Genomic DNA, 17,679 nt, shown 5'->3' with positions numbered 1-17,679 from the left:
ACTCAGCACACACACACGGACTGAACCTCACGTGGTCTTGCCCCATACTGCATATCAATGTGTGTGTGTATTTTGGGCCTTGGGCAGCTGAGTCTCTTGTTATATTGTGGGCTAGAACACAACAGTCCCTTCTTCCACGGTTTAAAATCTATTAAAGTCCTTGCTGGATCAGTTAACTTGTGACCTCCATTTTGACTCTCTTCGGCACACACATCTATCTGCATTTCAATGCTACATCCCACTATTAAACTGCAGTTTACAAGGAAGTGGGAGGATCTTTTTTTAAACTCTAAAATGCTACTTCATTATACCTACTTAACCTCCTAAACTGTTTGTGCTGGCACTTATTGTTCAGATGGATTACAATGATGAGATTTTAAGTATGTTCTGCACATCAAAAACGGAACCTGCAAGTTCTTCACATAGCTACCAAATATCCCAGATCCATGTGTGATAAGGTTCTCCAGTACAGTTCTTTTGTTCAAATTCTGGGACTTGCAGTCATGGTTGTATAATGGCCTGAACAAGACTGTAAGTTCAATAGTTCAAGGAAAAAACCTTGATAACCACAGCTCATCATGCAGAGACCTGGGAAACTTGACAGGGTAGGCTTCAGAATGCCATAGCCCATACAGCCTTTAGAAAAACCAAAAGAAATTTCCCTTTCCAAAAAGTCCGCTCTTAACTCCCTTTCAAAATAGAAAAACAGAGTACAGGCAGATATGCTTGACCTTTAAGTGCATATGATTTGGCACTAATCACAACGAAAAGTATATCTAGGGGTCTGGCAAAAAAGTGAAGCTCAACTGTAAAGACAGACCTCGACACGACAAGATGTTAGTTCACCGTGGAAAGAGAAAAACCTAATGTGCACTTAAGTGTGACAAAATATATGTGAACTTAGACTCAAGAGCATGGGAGAAATGTTCCCATCGATAGCCATTCTGTGCCGCTCAAAATATCTGTGAGCAATGACTGTCATTGACCGTCATTGCTCACAGATATTTTGTTAAATTTGTTCTTGCACATTTTTAGATTTGGAAGAGCTGAGAAGAAATATTAAAGTTAAGTATCTACTCAGTCCTATCCAATTTTAATTCACTTTCATGTACACTTCTTGCACTGCTTATTTAGTTGCCACTAATATTTATACATGTTCTGCACCTCCCATTTGTTAACACATTACGTAAATGTTTGCCACAGCCTTGAGAACACCTGTAGGCTTTGGAATTTGTCTCCTGGGTAAGGAGAACCCATATGATGTTAAAAAGGGCGGCACAGAATGGCTACTGATGGGAACATTTCTCCCATGCTCTGAAGTCTAAGTTCACATATATTTTTTCACACTTAAGTGCACATTTGGTTTTTCACTTTCCACAGTGAACTAACATCTTGTCGTGTCGAGGTCTGTCTTCACAGTTGAGCTTCACTTTTTTGCCTGACCCCTAGATATAATTTTCGTTGTGATTATTGTTTTTGGGGCATGTATCTAGATACGGGTCACTAAACTTGCCCTCTGACCCTCTTCCCAATTGTTGTGTTTGATATGATTTGGCACTGTCATAAAATGAGAGGAGATAAACAGCATGTTAGCCGCCTCAAACATTTTAGAGGTGAGTTTGGTTGTAAAATTATATAACACAGCAGAGCGGTGTAGTCTCTGTCTTTGATACAACCCTGAGTGAATGCATGGTTTGTCGCTAACCTGGTAAAAGGAGAGATATGCCTCTATCACACAGCAGTAATAACCTCAGTCCCTGGAGCCAAAATATGGAGTTTCCATGGCTCACATGTTGCTTGATAAGAGTTGGCAAATTGACATTTCAATAGCTCACAGTAAACAATATTACTGCTTAAGTATTATATTCTATGTCATCATTAACACTTCCTCTAATGCTGTGAGGACGTGTTAGGTTTGCACTTTGAGTAGATACCAGTGCTTGAATTAGTTCTTTGGTACCCACATGAGCACTTAATCACTATGCGTGAATGAGTACACACTATGGGGCTGATTACGAATCGATGTCGTTAGGAAGGGATATGGAGGGGATTTGGCATTGCAGAATCCAATTCGGAAACCTTGTTTCCTACGAATCGGACACTTTTCCCAATGGCTGATTACGATGTCCAGAAACCATTCAAGCAGTCCAAATTGGTTCTGAAAGACATTGGTTCGGTCCAAGTCTTTCAGAGCCAAATCATTTAGCTCAATGGGTACGGTTTCCAGATGAGCGATGACGATGACCGATTCGGACAGCCTTTCCAATTCGGTTTGCCCTAGACGAAACAGCTTCCAGAATCGGTTTTGGGGGCCTGTTGCAGGCACCCCTTCACCTAGAGTCGACCAACCGTGGCTGGTGGGGATACCCAAGGGACCCCTCTTCCCAACCATACACTATGTGGCAGGCACCATGGGGTGCCCGCCACAGGGTGCAAGGTTTTCCCCAACCACCCCTTTTTCCAATGGAAGCATGTGTTCTCGGTCAGAACAAAGGCTCCCATTGGAATCAATGTGATTCCAACTGAACGATGTTAGGAAGCATCGTAATCAGTCATCCGGACCAGCAAGACAGGATTTGGTAGGAAACGAGTCCAAAACTGATTCGTTCGGGACAGTTTACTGACATCGTGATTGGCTCCTCTCTATACAATTACTGTCCTACAAATGAACATTAATACTTCAGTATTAACATGAGGCAATAGGAAGCAGCTATAAAATAAATCGGAGCTTCTGCATGAACGTCATGAAGGTTGACATCTAATGCTGTGTGAGTAAAACCATTTTTAATTACCGACTGCAGGCAATGATTCATCATAGATCCTTGTGTAAAACTGTCACAATCTCCTCCTGCACCCTCTCTGTCACAACCCCTTCCTGTGCCCCCTACGTAGTGGTCTAACATTCAGGGCTCATGTTGCTTTATTTCTAAGGCGCTTTATGGCACGCTATATCATGACTGATGCGCCCCCAGCACCCTCATGACTGATGTTCCCCTAGCACCCTCATGACTGATGCTCCCCCAGCAGCCTCATGACTGATGCTCCCCCAGCACCCTCATGGCCGATGCTACCCCAGCACCAGTAATTTCTATGCACCTTAATCCCTGCAAGCATTCCCCAAATCTTGTGAACCAATGGATTAACTGCTCTTGCTGTTACTAAGGCCTTGGTGCGGTTTTCCACTATGCACGATTGAGCGAATGCAATACATTTATTTCCTGTTATTTGGTTCTGATCAACAGGTTTCAGATGCTCATTCTGTAAGGTCAAAGAGTGTACTAATATTTTTTCTCCAAGTTTTGAGAACTTTCAAGATGGAAATGTGCCTCATGTGATCGATCTAAATCCATTGAGCCTTCAAGAGGGTATATAAACCCCGCCCAAATGTGATTCATGGCTTATCCTCGGTCCCAGCAGAACAAGCTTCACCTTTCCCACTCAGTGGTAGAATCCTGCTGAATCGAGAAGTGCTCCAATCTCCTTCAAGTCCGTCCAAACCAGTGGTTTCCTTGATAGCAACTCCCTCAACGTTATCTTCCTTGCTACGTCCTGCACAGCTGCTCCAGACCTTCCCCACTACTTCGTGAGTTAAAGTCTCAAGTTCTTTCTTCGAACTTCAGTCAAGTGGAAGAACTAGGCTAAGTACTTGATATCAGGTTAGTGCACACTAAACCGCCTATAGTAGTAAACATGAAAGAGTGTCCCAGTCTTCAAAGACTATAGACATTTACTCCATGTCCTCTCTGTGATTTACTTCATCACTTATTGTATGTTTATACTCCGGACCCTTCCTACAACCTTGGTGCTAGAACTGTCACCATTCAAGGATTAAAGGCTTGAGCTCTGTGTTTTTCTGATGAACAGTAGTGCCGAGAGAAAGCACTTCAGAGTCCCTGCATTCCAAGTGTACTCTTACGAGTGCAAGTAACTCCAACCTAATCTCCGAGTGCATCCTTAGGAGTGCAAGTAACACCAACCTTTGCTTCGAGTGTATCCTTGGAGGGCAAGTAATTCCAACCTGTGCTCCCATCTGTATTTGAAGTTTATTCCTAGGAGTGCCATACTCCAATCTGTGATTCTGGTTATTCTGCTCTCATGCCAAGCTGCAGATAAAACCTGTAAGTTTATGTCACTAAAGTTAATGCATGCTCATTCTATGTAGAGACCTGTTAGTGTACTGATGGTAACTACATCCTTTTCTTGTTTCCAGTGGATTGCATCATCGCAAAGCTAGAGGTTCTGGTCCACGGCACATCTACCTCGTAAATGTAGAAGGTCTCAGAACTGACTAATCCTGTTATGCAATGTTGCACGGCCACAGAGCAGATCCAGTCTCACCAGTCTCTCTTTTCTTATTTTATCCCGAAATCCCCTGCCCCCATGGGAACAGTGTGAGATCTAAGGTTTCGGTTCCTTGACATGCATTGCCTTTGGGTGGGACTCCATGAGAGTGCTTGTGTTTTTAGGTGTCTCTTTTGTATGCTCATTCACAGAGCAGCTGCCGCAGCTTGGCAGATTGTAATAAACTAACGGTATTTCATTGAAAAGGTTTCCTACATTCTATGTGCATTGCTACACTTTTGACGACAAGGGTGATTTTATATCCAACCCACCGCTCATGGCAGGCAAATTTCTAGGAAACTTCATTCTTCAAAGGCTCTATTGGTCAATATACGAGATTTCACAGAGGGCACCCAGGAGGTTAAGCTTTCCCATTTGTCACTGCACAGCACTGGAATAACCTGTCATTTGTTATTCATGAATAGCCATGTGTGGTTCTGCAAAGCTCTTAAAACATATCACTTCCATGTGTAGTTTTAGCCTGTTTCTTCGTTGCATGGTTTTGAATGCCAGGACACCTTTAAGTAATCATCATGATTTATGAAATTAAAACTAAACTTCAAGTTTAGATCCTCTGTCTACATTCCTGTGTCAAGAAGTTCTCTTTTCCTCAGAGAATTATCTTTCTGAATGACTGATCAGACTCATCTCTGGCACTACGAGTTCATCCATTACTCATGCTTGTGACCATGCAGGAGTTCAGAAGGTGAATGAGATTCATAAGAAGTACTTTCGCTTAAGAAACACAAACAACCCATATTCACTGAAATAAATTGGTTGTTAATGAGTACACAACTAACTACACAGTTGCTTAGAATGCCAAGAAGCTGAACGATGATCTCTACTTGGAAAGTCAAACACTTCGCCCTAGATCATCATCTCTGACAATGCCTTTTATTTGGAGGCCTTAAAGTATTACATTTCCACACACATATTTAGACCTTCATTATTTGATGGCAGATAGTATAGGCATTTTTTTTAAGAATACATAAACAAAGGTCCAGGGGCCCACTGCCAGGGTTGCCCAACCCAATACCAAGTTGTCTTGTCTTGATTACACCTCCTGCCACTTTCTTCCACCACCTTACACCTGTGGTTTTATCTCACTTTTGTAATATCTATTTTTAACTCTCCTTTTGTTCTTTCTCACTGTTTCCCCATCATTTTCTTCATCCTTCCTCCATCTTTTCTACCTTTCTCTTTCTTGACCTGTATCAGATGATGTCATGCGTACCCAAAACTAAGTGCCAATGCGAGCACCCTGCTACTGCCTGCACAAATCGAGCATTGGATTTGCGAATGTAAAATATCAACTGTACCTGAGCCTTCGCCGCTGCTTTGTTATACCAGGTGTCCCAGTAAAGTCCATCTAGCAGAGTTGTAAAGCTCCAGCCCCACCATTGATCAACTGTTTTAATCTCAGTGAATGGGTTCTCAGCATTCCTGCATGAACAAGTAACAAATATATCATCATAAACAGGACACTGAATGTTAAGATTGACTAGGTACAAGACTTTCAAACAGTTATCAAAAATGTATAATAACTCCCTGTGCACAAGTCCTCCTTTGACACCTTATTCAGTCATTTCAGCCTAGGCTTAACTGTGGCATCCTCAGTGCTATTGCTGTTGATGGTATAATTTCAACAGATGCAAAAATAATGACAATTAAAGTAATAAAAGATTAAAACATTTATCTTACTTAAATATCTAATTACAAAACAACAAAAGAGTTGCAGCTGTAATTTCTGATCATAGGCTGCAAAAACGTAAATGACAAATACTCAACAGAAACAAAGGGCAGACAAATGTAGACGATTAAGAGGTGGTGCAAGGATGGTAGATTGTGCGTTTGGAGATTATTTTATGTGGAAAGTAAGCTGGTGTTGTGTGTGGGGTTTAGGATGTTCCAAATATTTTTATGTGAACTTGTCACTCTGCTTAAGAATTATGTAAGTAAGAGACACGTAAGTAAGTAGGAGATACGTTTGTTTACACTTAATTTAATATCATTGCCATTGGGCAGTTCGGTAAAGGAATGTCCCAAAATCGGTGCCTAACAGTGCTTGTAACTTAGAACAGGTGGAGTACGAGATGCACCAGTGCTCTAGGATGCACTCCTAGGTGTTTTAGAAGACCAATGCAAAAGGGTGCAGCTTCTAATGCAGAACAAGTAGTAAGAGTTTAATGGGTCTACCCTGGAGTGGTGTGGTTGTTACCTGCTGCAAAACATCAGGGTAAATGGCAGTCTATGTGGTATACTCAGGAGAGATGGGGAGTATCCCACTGGAAGACACGGCTGTCAACCCCCAAAAGAAATTATTCTAGAGGTCTAACCAAGCTTGCCCCTAATCTTGGTGAGGCCTGGGGCACACACAATGAGGTGCCCTCTCAACACCTTTTCCATATTGACCAAAGCACTATCTTAATTCCATTAATCTCGTCAGCTGGAACATTATTGGGATTCATTCAAAATTGAAGCAGCCTGATTTGATTTATTTGTTGTTTTATTTTTTTTTACAGAAAACATGGGTGACTATTACAATGCTCAGTGATTATGATATGCTATTTCTCCATGGCCATCCCCTCTGGCTCAGGTTGAGCTAGGTGAGGGGTCTCAACCTGGTTCAAACGTAACTTAAACGTTAAAATTACCTCAGTGGAAGTTAGATGTGGGGAGTTGGCAATTTTTTCGTTGAGTGGTAAGAAGGTTTTTTATTTCCATTTAGTTAATTTTTATAATAACATATTTGTAATTTTAATAACCCTAACTTTCACAGTTTGCTCAAATTGTATTGATGGATTGCTTCCCTTCAATACATTCTCCTTGCGAAAAACTAATTTGAAACTTTGCAGCAACTTTAATGGCAAACTATCTGGAAGAACATTTTATATTAGACAATTACTCACCTGTTACAGCCTCTTTGGGCTACCCAGACCACAGAGGGGATGAATTAGGCAATTATTTCTTGGCTCGTGATTTAATCAACATACATGGGAATGTTCTCTGTCAAACTACTAAAATATCAACTTATTTTGGTCGGGTTTGCAATTCAACCATTGACATATTGTTATGTCCGGAGGCCTCATGAAGTATTACCTGGGCAGTGATATTCTGGAGGTTAATTACAAGGATCATAATCCTTTGACTCATTTTTTCCCCCTCAAACCATTTCTCATAAACCTGAATGTACCCATTGTTTCTCTACCCAGCACAGTGGGTTAAGGTTAATGTGGAATCTCCCTTTCTGTTCGTCCTTGGTAAAAACAAATTTTGGCCTTTTATGATTTATCAGATACTGCAGACTGTGCTCAAACAACAGATCCTTTTAATTTGTTGTGCCATTGTATTTATAGAACTCTGCTTAAGTCTTGAGTTCATCACATAGCACCTCCCCCTTGCTGGTTTGATGCTTCTTGCTCCCTTATTAACAGGAATTTTCCCAAAGATCTATCTAAAAAAACAGAAGAATTGCAGAGGAGGTTACAGCTTTCTGAACAAAATTTAAATCCAGATTAAAAAGGAGAAATTCAGTGATTAAAGTAATAACTGGATGCAGCCGAGGCCCGTGCAGATCAGAGTGGTGGGGTCAGGTTGGGTTGTGATTCGACAGACTACCACGAGGGAAAATTAAATAAATAATTTCCCCTCATCGTCTGTTAAAATCCAACCCGAACCCCCCCCCCCCCCCCCCCCCAGCCCAGCTGCTCTTACATGCATGGACTGCGGATGACTGACTATTCTAGTTTTTGGGGAAGATAGTTAATTTGATCAGAATCAGTGACTGTGTCCCATCTACGCTAAACATTCACATTAAACATGTCCATTGAGTTTTACATTATAAGGCAATTTACAGCCTTACTGAAAATACCTCCCTTCTTTTAGACACCCCTTACAGTTCAACATCTGGTTCAAAATTAATTTTTGATAATCCTGAGGTAATTTTGGACATACATTACAGTTGCTTTGATAAAGTTCCAGACAATTTACACATGAGCCTTTTAAAATGTAATATAGATTTGTGTGCCCCTTTCTTAGAAAACATTTTTAATAATTCTTGTGTCACCCACCTATCTGCATCGTGGTCAACATCCATTATAGTTCCTATTTTTAAGAAGGTAACAGATTAGAACCATGTTGCCACAGACCAACTTCGTTTATTGATTGGTCACTTAATATATTGGTAGGGTAGTTTTAACAGAATTCAGGAATGGGTAATATAAACAATATTTTAAGCCTTTGTCAGTATTGTTTTGGAGAACAGCTAGGCACAGTGGAGAAATTCCTTATTCTTAATCTGTTATTAGGCTAGTACATCATTGCCAGGTGATACCCACTGCACCTGGCTTTCATGGATTCATCCAACACCTTTGACGGGGTTAACTAGTCAAAGCAGTGTCATCTTTTATTAGAAATGGGTCTTGAGAGAGCTTTGGTAAAGTTTCTTTTGATTTGAATTGCAATTTTACAACTAAGGTCCTATGGACCTAACGCAAAGATTCTTTAATTTTTGAAAGAGTTGACGCCAAGACAGTATGCTTACCCCACTTTTATTTATTTTATATACTAACAAAATTAATAAGCATCTGGTTAATTGGTGTGTTGATGTCACCATGGTTAATGGGAAACCCACACCATCCTATTATATGGAGACAATGCAGTCCTATTAGTCTGTATTTCGAAGGTACTAAAGAGTTTGGTGGTTGCTTTAACTCTACATGACCATCTTGGAGCTTGACACCAATTTCTCTAAGTCTCATATAATGTCCTGTGGCTGTAAATCTCCAACTTTAACTATCAAAAAAAGGTTAGAAAAGTTTTCCATCATTCAATATTAGGGGTGGTCTAACATTGCTGCTCATTGTAAAAAGTTTAACCAAGAAATGGGTTCTCTGTTTAATCTATCCTCATCTCTATGTGGTAAACCCATTACCCAATATTAGAAACATGTAAGTTACAATGGATACCTACTGCAGATTATAGCTAGGGTGTGGGGGTTATGCCAACTATTTCACTACTGGTGGAAAAGAACATTTTTTTGGCGACATCATCTCTCCTTACCACATTGTAAATCACACAACATCTGTCACAAAGAACTTGGTCTTATATATTTAGAGGACCTTAATAAACTTGGCCCCATAATGTTGTGGATCTCTCTTTGGTCCATCTCCCATGCTACTCTAAATCATTCAATTATTAATGAATGTTTAACCTGTGACAACGGTTTCACAATTCCATAGTTATTACACATGTGAGAATTTTAAAAAGTTGGACTGCCTTTCTCTGTTTGAAAAGCCTTCAGACAAGACAAGTTATGGGTCAAGAGGGCTTTTGGTATTAGAATATAGGAACTTAGTTAGAGAAATAAATGAACTTAACAAACCAACAAAACAATGTGCCATCGTGTAAACAAGCATGGGTATTGAGCCCTAACTGCAGCTGGTTCAGAGTCCATATGGAAACGTAGTGTGAACTATAACTACCCAGTGGAAACAACAGGCACTGTGTCCAACCATTTGCCGCGCATAGGTTGAAGGCTGCAGGATGTTGAGCTAAGTTCCTGGCCTCAGGACCAGCCTCTGTGCCCAAACCCATAACGCATATGGCAAAAGAAAATGTGCGGTGGGGTGGTGGGTGCCAGCGCCCAAGCAAAAGCAGCTCACGGTGATGGACATTTTACGACTCATAGAAATTCACTGAAAAAACTAAGGTTAACGTAACATTATAGTTAGGGATTGTAATCTCTTATGTTACATTAAAAAAACCTTAGAAATTCACTGGAAAAAAATAAAAGTTAACAGGACTTTATAGTTAGGCAAAAATGTCAGCTAAGACTTACTGTTTTTAAAAAAAGCACATAAATGTACCATTTGTTATCTCAAGTAACTAGAATTTGTGCCTTCACAATGCACTGCTAATAAACTCACATATTACATCACTCATGGCATGTTTCTGTGACATCATTGATAACTGAGCTAATTATAACTTACAACCCCGCAATGCACTGCTTATGCCCTCACAGATTATATCACTCATGACATTCAGTGACATCATTGACACGATCTCAAATGACAGCACTGATTACATCATCCAGTGATTGTGTGTGTTTTCTAAAAGTGTTACACGACTAATGAGTGAAACTATTTCTAACATATATATTATGTGTGTGACTGTGTGTATCCATGTGAGAGTGGCTGCATGGGTGTGTGTATTGGTGTTTGAGTGGATGTGTGAAAGGCTGCATAGGTAAATAAGTGGGTGTGTGAGCAGCTGTAAGATGTGAGTGGCTGTATTGGTAAGTGGGTGTGAGACTGGCTTTATGGGTGAGTGAGTGGCTGTATGGGTGAGTGACTGTGTGTGAACATGGATGTATGGGTGAGAGTGGCTGTTTGAGTGGGTGTTATGTTTATTGAGTGGGAATGTGAGTGGCTGTATTAGAGAGTGGGTGTGCGAGTGGTGGTACGGGTGAGTGGACATGTGAGTGCTTGTATGGATGTGTGAATTTGTATGTAAGTACTTGCGATGATGTGTGAGGGGCTCTGTTGAGAGGTTGAAAGGGTGAGTGACTGGGTATGTGAGTAGCTGTATGGATGAGTGAGTGGCTGTGTGAGTGACCATGGCCAAGTGAGTGGCTATGTAATTGGTGTATGGGCGAGTGGCTGTATGGGAGAGTGGAAGTGGGATTGAGTAGGTAAGTGAGTAGTTGTATGCGGGTTAGAGTGGTTGTATGGGTGGTTATGTGAGTGTGTAGGTGGTTCTGTGGATGATGTCATCAGTGATGTCATCTGAGATGGCATCAGTGACGTCATCTGTGATGTCATGAGTGATATAATCTGTGAGGTCATAAGCAGAGTTTTACGGTGCATAAGTCATGGTTGGGTCAGGTAACTGCTGAATTTCTGTGATTCTGTGCACGTGAAATTTGAGCCTAACTATAACGTCCCTGTAACCTTTGTTTTTTTAGTGAGTTTCTACGTTTATTTAAATATATTTCCTAACTTAAACCTTTGAGAGTGGGTGAGTAAGTGGCTCTATAGGTCAGTGAGTTATTGTGTGAGTAGCTATATGTGTCAATCACTGGATCTGTTAGTGGTTGTGTGGGTTTGTGACTGTGTGTGAGCATTCATATGGGTGTATGAGTATGTGTGTGCATAGTTTTGAGGTTGTGTGAGTGTGTGAGTGGTTTTGTAAATCAGTGAGTGGGTGTGTGATTGGTTCTACGGGTGTGTGAGTGTGAAAGTATCTGTGTAGGTCTGTAAATGGATGTAAGAGTGGAAGAATGAATGTGTGAGTGGGTGTTTCTCTGTATGGGTATGTCAGTAGCTGTGTGAGTGAGCGGGCCAGAACAGAGCCTCGTGTGCACCTTTATCCAACAAGAGTCCACAGTATTGCGCAAAATGTCTACCCAACTGGTAATTACTTCCACTGGTTAATTAGTATGTCCTATCTCTTAGTGTAGATGGTAGATGTTATTTTACAGTACAACTGCACAATAGGCCATGAACAAGTGTCACCAGCAACCTTGTGTGCATTTAATTTTGATATTGTTCCACATACATTTTCAACCACAAATTTGTGATCACATAGTGAATAGTGGTATAGAGAAGAGAACTACACTAGAAAGAGGTGAATCTTCATCAAACAAGGGCTCATCTCTATCACTAAACAATTCCAATGTCAGTAGTGGGCTGCGTGCACTATTCTCCCTACTCTGATGTTACTGCACCTGCTGCACCACAGCCACATACATAATGTTATTACACATGCTGCTTCATATTTGTAGTTTTTATGTAATTATTTTTTTTTTAGGTTTTAAAAGATGTTGAGATTTGTTGCAATATGTATTTTCTGGTATGCGGACCTTCGCGAAAGGAGCATGTTTTTGACAGCATTAGATAGATAGCGACAATGCAAAATTGATGTTGGAGGTAAATGATCAACTAAAGTAATAAAGACACTTATATAGTATTAAAGGAAAAAGTTTCAAACCTAGTAGAATTACATTTCTGTGCTTCGCGAAGACATCATCGCGAGGTAGACGCGAATCCAATGTGATACAGGAACTAATGTATTTTACTGGTTTAAACAGCCAGTTCCCATCAATTTTTTTGATCCTCTAAGTGTGGATGCTGGAATTCATACCTTTGTTTGGGTTTGAAAAACTCTGTTTTTAATATAAAAAATGGCATCTTCTGCTCCTGACCCACACCAGAACAACAGAAGTTCCTCTTCTGATGAAGAGTCTGCACCGAAGAAGCAAAGTATTTCTTGGAATTTCTTTACCATTCCAAGCGGTGAGAAAAATGTGGTAGCACAATAAAATAAGAGTACTCTATGTGGGAATGTTCTTTCATGTGGAACCTCTAACAAGTACTTATGTGGGACTTCCAGCATGTTGAAACACCTTAAAACAATCCATGGAGAAGATCTGGCAAGGGCAGAGAGGAAGAGCGATGCAAGCACTTCTCCAATATCAGGAGCTGTGCATCCACTAAAACTAGGAAACATTTTACCATCTTCGGCTCCTGTGACTCCAATGATTCTGGCAAGAGCTCAAGAGCTCTCAAATATTGGAACCTATTGAAGATTGCACAATAGCATTTAAACAGATGATGAGCAATCTATCCAGGCCATTATCAATGCTGCCAAAAACCACAAGTGCATGTTGTTTTTCTGATTCTTTTTATTACAGTACCTACTGTTGAAAGCTTAAGAAAAAATACCCAAAAATACTTTTTTTTTAAAAAGAAGTAAAAAAACTATAAAAACTTTATAAAAAAAATAAAAGGTTCCTGTTGGAACCATCATTTCTGCTTTAAAATAAGACAAACTATATGTTAAATGTTTCTTAGTGTGTCACTTTCTATATAAGTGAGTATGTGTGTGAGTGCCTCTATGTGTGTGTGTGAGTGCCTGTATGGGTGGGTGAGTGTGTGTGTGTGTGTGTGTGAGAGAGAGAGTGTGTGAGTGGCACACAAAGTCAATGTCTCTGTTACTAGCTGTGTGAGTGGCTTTGTGAGTAGTGCATAGGTGAATGAGTGGGTGTGTGAGTATCTGTATGGGTGAGCGAGTGAGTGAGTGGTTATATGAGTGAGTGACTGAGTGGCTTAATGGCTCAGTGAGTGGGTGTATGGGTTGGTGAGTGTGTGGGTGCCTGTATGGGTAGGTCAGTACATCTGTTAGATCTGAGCGAGTACTTCTATGAGTAGTATAGAGATAAGCGAGTGGGTATGTGAATGGCTGTATGGGAGACTGACTGGGTGAATGAATGGCTATATGGGTGAGTGAGTCGGTGTGTGAGTTGCTATATGGGTGTGTGAGTGGGTGTGTCAGTGACTGTATAGGTATGCAAGTGGCTGTATAAGTGAGTGAATGTGTCAGTGGCTGTATGGATGAGTGAGGGAGTGGGTGTGTGAGTACCTGTATGGGTAAGTGAGTGGGTCTGTGAGTGGCTGTATAGGTGAGTGGCTGTATGTGTAAATGGGTGAATGGGTGAGTGATAGTGTGCATGAGGGGTTGTATGGGTGAGTGGGTTCATGAGTGACTGTATGGGTAAGTCTGCTAGATGCTGCATGAGTGGCCATGTAAGTAGTGTATAGATGAGTGAGTGGGTGCGTGAGTGGCCGTATGGGTGAGTGAGAAGGTGCATGAGTGGCTGTATGGGTGAGTGAAAAGGTGCATGAGTGGCTATATGGGTGAGTGAGAAGGTGCATGAGTGGCTGTATGGGTGAGTGAGAAGGTGCATGAGTGGCTGTATGGGTGAGTGAGAAGGTGCATGAGTGGCTGTATGGGTGAGTGAGAAGGTGCATGAGTGGCTGTATGGGTGAGTGAGAAGGTGCATGAGTGGCTGTATGGGTGAGTGAGAAGGTGCATGAGTGGCTGGCTATATCGGTGAGTGAGAAGGTGCATAAGTGGCTGGCTATTTGGGTCAGTGAGAAGGTGCATGAGTGACTGGCTATATGGGTCAGTGAGAAGGTGCATGAGTGGCTGTATGGGTGGGTGGGTGCATGAGTGGCTGTATGGGTGGGTGGGTGGGTGCATGAGTGGCTGCATGGGTGGGTGCATGAGTGGCTGCATGGGTGGGTGCATGAGTGGCTGTATGGGTGGGTGGGTGCATGAGTGGGTGGGTGCATGAGTGGCTGTGTGGGTGGGTGCATGAGTGGCTGTGTGGGTGGGTGCATGAGTGGCTGTATGGGTGGGTGGGTGCATGAGTGGCTGGGTGGGTGGGTGCATGAGTGGCTGTATGGGTGGGTGGGTGCATGAGTGGCTGTATGGGTGGGTGGGTGCATGAGTGGCTGTATAGGCGGGTGGATGAGTGGCTGTATGGGTGGGTGGCTGTATGGGTGGGTGGGTGCATGGGTGGGTGCATGAGTGGCTGGGTTGCATGAGTGGCTGGGTGGGTGGTTGCATGAGTGGCTGGGTGGGTGGGTGCATGAGTGGCTGTATGGGTGGGTGCATGAGTGGCTGTATGGGTGGGTGCATGAGTGGCTGTATGGGTGGGTGCATGAGTGGCCTTATGGGTGGGTGGTGGGTGCATGAGTGGCTGTATTGGTGGGTGCATGAGTGGCTGTATGGGTGGGTGCATGAGTGGCTGTATGAGTGGGTGGGTGCATGAGTGGCTGTGTGGGTGGGTGCATGAGTGGGTGGGTGGGTGCATGAGTGGGTGGATGGGTGCATGAGTGGCTGTATGGATGGGTGCATGAGTGGCTGTATGGGTGGGTGCATGAGAGGCTGTATGGGTGGGTGGGTGCATGAGTGGCTGTATGGGTGGGTGCATGAGTGGCTGTATGGGTGGGTGCATGAGTGGCTGTATGGGTGGGTGCATGAGTGGCTGTATGGGTGGGTGCATGAGTGGCTGTATGGGTGGTTGGGTGCATGAGTGGCTGTATGGGTGGGTGCATGAGTGGCTGTATGGGTGGGTGCATGAGTGGCTGTGTGGGTGGGTGCATGAGTAGCTGTAAGGGTGGGTGGGTACATGAGTGGCTGTATGGGTGGGTGCATGAGTGGCTGTGTGGGTGGGTGCATGAGTGGCTGTGTGGGTGGGTGCATGAGTGGCTGTGTGGGTGGGTGCATGGGTGCATGTGTGGGTGGGTGCATGTGTGGGTGGGTGCATGTGTGGGTGGGTGCATGTGTGGGTGGGTGCATGGGTGGGTGGGTGCATTGGGTGGGTGCATGGGTGGCTGTGTGGGTGGGTCGGTGCATGAGTGGCTGTGTGGGTGGGTGCATGAGTGGCTGTGTGGGTGCATGAGTGGCTGTGTGGGTGGATGAGTGCATGAGTGGCTGTGTGGGTGGGTGCATGAGTGGCAGTGTGGGTGGGTGCATGAGTGGCTGTGGGTGGGTGCATGAGTGGGTGGGTGCATGAGAGGCTGTGTGGGTGGGTGCATGAGAGGCTGTGTGGGTGGGTGCATGAGAGGCTGTGTGGGTGGGTGCATGAGTGGCTGTGTGGGTGCATGAGTGGCTGTATGGGTGGGTGGGTGCATGAGTGGCTGTATGGGTGGGTAGGGGCATGAGTGGCTGTATGGGTGGGTGGGTAGGTGCATGAGTGGCTGTACGGGTGGGTGCATGAGTGGCTGTATGGGTGGGTGGGTGCATGAGTGGCTGTGTGGGTGGGTGTATGAGTGGCTGTATGGGTAAGTGCATGAGTGGCTGTGTGGGTGGGTGGGTGCATGAGTGGCTGTATGGGTAGGTGGGTGGGTGCATAAGTGGCTGTATGGGTGGGTGGGTGGATAGTGTGAGTGGGATTATGAACAAGTGAGTGACTGTGTGGCTCAGTGAGTAAGTGTGTGAATGGGTGAGTGAGAGTGTGCATGAGTGACTTTATGGGGGGGGTGTGCATCTGCTAGAAGCTGCATAAGTGAGTGGCCATGTAAGTAGTATATAGGTGGGTGAGTGGGTGTGTGAGTAGCTGTATGGGTGATCGAGAAGGTACATGAGTGGCTGTTTGGGTGAGTGGGTATGTGAATGGCTGTTTGGGTGAGTGGGTATGTGAGTGGCTGTATGGGTGAGTGATTGCCTGTGTGAGTGGTTGTATGAGTGAGTGACTCTGTGGCTCAGTAAGTAGGTGTGTGAGTGGGTGCATTGGTGAGTGCCTTTATGGTTGAGCGAGTAGGTGTATGAGTGGCTGTATGGGAGAGTGATGAGATGTGTTAGTAGCTGTATAGGCGAGTGACTGGTGTGTCAGTGGTTACATGGAAAAGTGACATTATGTGCGTGGCTGTATGGGTGAGTTACAGGATATGCGAATGGCTGTATGGGTGGCAGTGCTTGTGTCAGTTACTGTATAGGTGAGTGCATGTGTTAGTATCTGTATGAGTGAGTGGATGTGTAAGTTTCGCTATTGGTGAGTGGATGTGTTAGTAGCGGTATTGGTCAGTGTGTTACTGGCTGTATGTGTGAGCATATGGATAGGTGTGTGAGTGCATCTACCGGTGTCTGACTGGGTCAGTGAATGGCTATATCGATGTGTAGCTGGATGTCTCAGTGGCTTTTTCAATCTCTCCCTTGGTGTGTACCTTGACAATGTAAGTTTGCTGAACAACACAGAAAGAAGTAATTAGGAAATTACATTACTCCAATAATGGTGCCATTTATCTGCATAAAAAGAAAAGGAACATAAATATAAGTTTGTATAACATTACAAAATTACTCAAGAAACTTTTAAATTCTACAATGCATAAGTTCATATTATTAACAAAATAGTAGACATTTTAATATTATTCCACATTACATTAAAGCATTTAATTTTCACTTTTTTGCTGTTCCCAGCTTTCATACTTGTACACCATAAACAATGTATACTGTATAAAGATCCACCCTTTAACAGTGGCGGGGGGGGGGGTCATATAGATTGCAGAAAAAAAACAGAACTGCACAGTATATCACTATAAATAAGTGACATTATGCATTGCACTCACTACAATTATTTAACCAATTTATTTACCTATAGTTACTGATCTAACCTAAAAAAACATATCTTAAAAATTACTGTTTTATTATCAGAAGTAGTACAATACTACTAATACATATGAAAGACACTTGAGTCGTGGAGACATTATGAAGATATGACCCCTGGTAGGTTGATTGATGTCAAACACTGACGAGCCACATAGAAAAAATACTGTATACCACTTTTCAAACAGTAATCCTCCTTAGAATTAGTTGAAGAAACAAAAGATAAGAATTTGATAGCTTGAAATGCAGTTTTTGTTTGAGTTTGAGGTTACTGTCGCTACATTCTGTTCAACCAGTTTCACTCTTTAAATAGAAAGGATGGTGTCCAGAAGATACACTATGCGCTTCATGAAAGATGATAGCCATAGTAGTATTAGTTCTTCCAGA

General features: G+C 42.8%; 1 protein-coding gene across 1 annotated transcript in view; it reads right to left on the bottom strand.

Moving 5' to 3' along the window:
- PKD1L1 (polycystin 1 like 1, transient receptor potential channel interacting) overlaps positions 1–17,679 on the bottom strand; it is a 1,739,639-nt gene that overhangs the window by 274,300 nt on the left and 1,447,660 nt on the right. Inside the window, exon 55 of the mRNA XM_086964902.1 lies at positions 5,661–5,784. Within this exon, the coding sequence (XP_086821028.1) occupies positions 5,661–5,784 (124 nt within the window). The remainder of the gene's footprint in view (positions 1–5,660; positions 5,785–17,679) is intronic.

The sequence above is a fragment of the Lissotriton vulgaris genome, chromosome 4_1 (assembly GCF_964263255.1).
Source record: "Lissotriton vulgaris chromosome 4_1, aLisVul1.2, whole genome shotgun sequence".
NCBI classification, from domain to species: Eukaryota; Metazoa; Chordata; class Amphibia; order Caudata; family Salamandridae; genus Lissotriton; species Lissotriton vulgaris.
Note: the sequence above shows the minus strand (reverse complement) of the source record. Positions and strands in the feature narration are given on the sequence as shown.